General features: G+C 41.6%; 1 protein-coding gene across 1 annotated transcript; it reads right to left on the bottom strand.

The window, feature by feature from the left end:
• Positions 1-10: 10 nt before the first annotated feature.
• On the bottom strand, positions 11-3,927 carry crbn (cereblon; the record flags this gene model as incomplete). The annotated part of the gene is made up of 5 exons (XM_008296114.1): positions 3,827-3,927; positions 3,427-3,545; positions 3,092-3,294; positions 2,456-2,605; positions 11-206 (listed from the first exon to the last, which is right to left on the bottom strand). Coding segments are annotated over exons 1-5 (741 nt in total), but the record flags the coding sequence as incomplete, so codon positions are not given.
• Positions 3,928-4,204: the final 277 nt, after the last annotated feature.

The following is a 4,204-nucleotide window of genomic DNA, read 5'->3' on the forward strand; positions in this document are numbered from 1 at the left end:
ACTTGAAGGTGTTATTTAAAAGTGGTGAAAAGACAGAGTTTTGTCTGACCTGTTGATAGTTGCTCCACCAGCACTGAGCCTGCTTCCAGCTCTGGGGTTTTGAGGAGGGGTGCATGTGGAGCCTAGCCAGGGGTGTTAGCTGCACAGCAGAGAGGGGGTCTGGAAGGATTCTTTCTGGAAGGATTTGTACTTTGGCTTGTCTGATTCTGACAACAGAAACAAAGGGAGACAATAACACAGGCAGTACAACAAATGAGAGGAAATGTGAAAGAGAGCAGCAGAAGATGAGTGAAACTGAGCAGATGAATAACAGATTAAACCAATGGTGTGCTGGCTGAATGTTATAAAGGGTTTGACAGGATGTTGGTTAATGGGAGATGATCGTAAAAAGGTGTATCCGTGTGCTTTCTGTTGGCAGCAAGAAATATTCTTTCAACTCCACACCCAAAGTGCACTTAGTGAATCTTTTGGAGCTCAGACATACAAACAAAGCCAGACCACGTGATCAATAAAAATATCCCCAGGTGTGACCAGACATGTACACAATGAAAATGGCATACAGGCCAATTCTGCTAAATGACAACATGCAGTGTTTTATCTCCGTTTAACAGTAGCAGTTATGACAAAATCCACAAAACTGTTAAAACCATATTATGGTAGTGCTGGATGTCCAAACATTTGTTTCTGTAGCATGTTTAGTCAATATTCCCACGGTGAACACTCACTCAAATTCTGTGTAATATAATATTTGGTATATATCAGACAAGTGAGAAGGCAGATTTCCATTGAAGTGAGTGATACCTTAAATGCTACACTTGTTGATGTCCCAATAGGAGGTCAATAAGGTTATAGCAGCCAATATATGCGCATTACATAATAACAACTGGAGAAAGAGGGAAATGTGTCTTCATGAAGTTTCAGTTTTATGGCCAGTTAACCTCAATGATTTCCTGGGCAGTGGAGGATGTAGATAAACATGATCGATGGTGTGACCACAGCACTGAAGGAGGCAGCTTTTCTTCATAAGTACTTCCTTCATTTAGCCTCCATTCAAGAGGAAGCACAAGATTGTCCTTGCATAACACACACTAATGATAAAACCCCTCTTGATTGAACTAAAAACACAACTATACAACTATATTGGACTCAAAAAGAACACGTCACAGCCACAAATCTGATTTAGTGACGCCCCTCTCATGGTCTGTAATAGCTGTATGACTTCTACGGTCCTCTCTCATGCCTTGGTTGCCAATATGTTTTGTTTGGATGGTGGAAATGAGTAAAAAGTGCAAAAATTGACACAAGACATGACAATCTCATGTAGCAGGTTGCATGTTGCAAATTTCACAAAGCAGGTTAACCTCAGAAGTCAACTGGTTGGTGATGATCTAGTCCACTTGGGTCTTTCAGGCTATAAAAGCTGGTCCATGTGCTAAAATTGTCCAACACCTGACATCCACCCTGCATCATCTTTTTTTTTTTTTTGCATCTTCAACATCTGTACATCACAAATAATGTATCATCATTATTATAATCATTATCATCATCATCATCATCATCATTTAATTACAGAAAACCCTTCTTGTTGCATATTTTGAGGCAGTTTATGACACTGTGCATGCTTGCAGGAAGCAACAATTTCACTCTGTAAACACACTTTGTGCAAACTGACCATGTTTTCAGTTCATTTTCTGAAGGTGAACATACAAAGAGTTAGTCTGCCCTCTAGCTGTGAACCACAGCAACACTTGCTCATATAATTCTGATCAACATCCAAATTTGATATTGCTTCTGTAGAGACTATACAGCTTCTCACAAACTGGTTTGCCTTAAGCGGAGACATCACTGTTGAGTAAATACACGTGCAAAAAAAGTGAAACTGCAAAGTCAAATTTCATCGCATAAAATTAGGATGTCTGACAAATTATTGTATTTGTCCAGTTAAACTTACAGACAACCTTGAAGTGACTACACATAAACTTAAAAGGCTCTTAAGATGAAACACAAAATCTGTAGATATGAAATCATAGTCCCAGAACAGCTGTTTTTCAACCATTGACTCACTCCAGCTCAAAAATGTTTGGTGCACATTTGGATAATAAAACCATTTCTTAATCAAAGCAAAAGAAATGAGGCATTGAACTTTTCCTCTAAATCAGAAAAGAAAACCATTTGCATTATGCATTTGTATTTCTGTTTAGTGCAGAGACTCTAACATAAATATCCACCAAGTGACAGCTTTGAGTTGCCATTACATTCTCTTCACTGGTTGTTTGTGTTTCTTCCTTTGCTGCAGAAGGTCAGAGGTGTAACCGAGCCCTTGTCACAGACTTTGTATTCTTTAAGAACTATGTGTAGTTTAGCACCTTGGTCACACACCTTTGAGCCAGGAGGAGATAACCAGGATTTAGTCTTAACCTTTGTTTTAATGCTTTATGGGACAATTTCAACTTACCCATCTGCTTGAGTTCTTATCTCATGGACCTTGAATCTCTGCCTCCCTACAGCTTTCACTTTGACTGTTTCAATGCCGTACTCCTGTTCCTCCCTGTATGCATAGATCTCAGCTGTTGTTCCAAACTCTGCCTCCGGCTCAACTGCATCACTGCAGAGACATATGAAGGAAAGATCATGAAATTAAAGCAACAACAAAAAAGAATGGAGTGAATCAGCATTGCATGTCAAGAGACATATATGTATTTTAAAGTTAGAACTGATGCAGTAATGACTGACACGACTTCTGGATCCTAAAATTAGTCAATCTTGCTCAAACACTTGATCCTACATTTTCAACTCTGCAACGTAGCAGCAGTTTTAGATTTTAACCTCCAACAAAGTTCTGACGTTATGCAGGTTGCAACAAAGGCTTTCTATTCACATGTCTAAAGTCTCCAAGTTAAAACCAAGATTAGAATTTTGCAGGCTTTAGAAAGCTTCTCTGTTGTCACTGAAGACAACGTCTTTCACTGGCAAGTACAAGCACATTGACGTGTGCAAAACAATAGTGTGCCCCTTTATCTGGGACATAATGACACCAGTACAACCTGTGATGATTATTAATAGCCGCATTTGCAATTCCACGACTACACACCTGTGTGCGAGCACAGCAAAGGTGCGGTCTCTCTGGATGACGCTCCTCATCATGCTGACCTCCTGCGGCCTGAACAGCTGCAGTGGCAGCGTCTGGCCTGGAACCAGCATCACAGCTGTGTGTGGCAGCACAGGAATGGTCTGACAGCTGTCGTCATCGTGGACTGTGCGGCCATGAAACTCCTCCATGTCTGAACCCAGGTACTGCCGTGACAGGGGTCAGCGTCAACACAACAAGAGAGACTCTACAACTAAAAAACACTGGGAAGGTTGCACATGTGTGGAAGTAAATTGTGTGTTTTGTGTTAAGATGTTAGCCTAAATGGTGACACTCACAGCATGTGATGTGGGAAGACTGGGGTCAAAGGTGATGATGTTGGGCTTCTCTGCCTCCTCACTGTCTCGGTCTTCAGTCTCCATGTCATCCTCCTCCTCCTCCTCCTCCTGCTCATTGTCTGTCATGGCACAGCAAGTTTACAGAGACACACAGAGGCTAGTTAGCTCTTCGCATTTCCCAGGAAAAACTTGAGCTGCAACATCATCATGTTAATGAGTCACTCTGACGGTAAAAGCTAAAGGAAAGCGAAAGCACAGAGTTTAAAATCTGCTAGTGAGGATTTGTGAACCCAGACAGTGGCCTGTTGTGAGACCATGTTAGCTCGCTGCTAGCAGCACAAACACACACTCGCTCTCCGGCTGAAACACTGAGCGGTCTGTAGGTGAGTTTAGCTGTTACCTGGTAGCAGCTGTAACTGGTTCCCCATGTTGTCGTTAATGTTGTCTTCACCTCCACCCCTCTCGTCAGCCATATCCTTGTGTTTACAACACTAACTCTTCTTCTACGGCTCTTCAACGTGCAGCACCAACATGACGTCGGACGCCCCCTGGCGGCACCAGAGGACGATCAAAATACTGTCTGGTTCCTAAACTTTTTCTGTTTTCCAAATTAATTTGACTCATCTCTCAGTTGGGAAACCACTGTATTATGCAACTATTAAAAACAATCCATAAAATTCTGGTGACATACAGAAAAGAGCAGAGGTGAGTTCACTCCTGTGCAATATCACTTAAATGTCACATGACTCCAAATTGCGTTACCTTACACTAACTGCAT

This window comes from Stegastes partitus, unplaced genomic scaffold (genome assembly GCF_000690725.1).
Source record: "Stegastes partitus isolate 25-593 unplaced genomic scaffold, Stegastes_partitus-1.0.2 Scaffold1100, whole genome shotgun sequence".
In the NCBI taxonomy this organism is placed as follows: Eukaryota; Metazoa; Chordata; class Actinopteri; family Pomacentridae; genus Stegastes; species Stegastes partitus.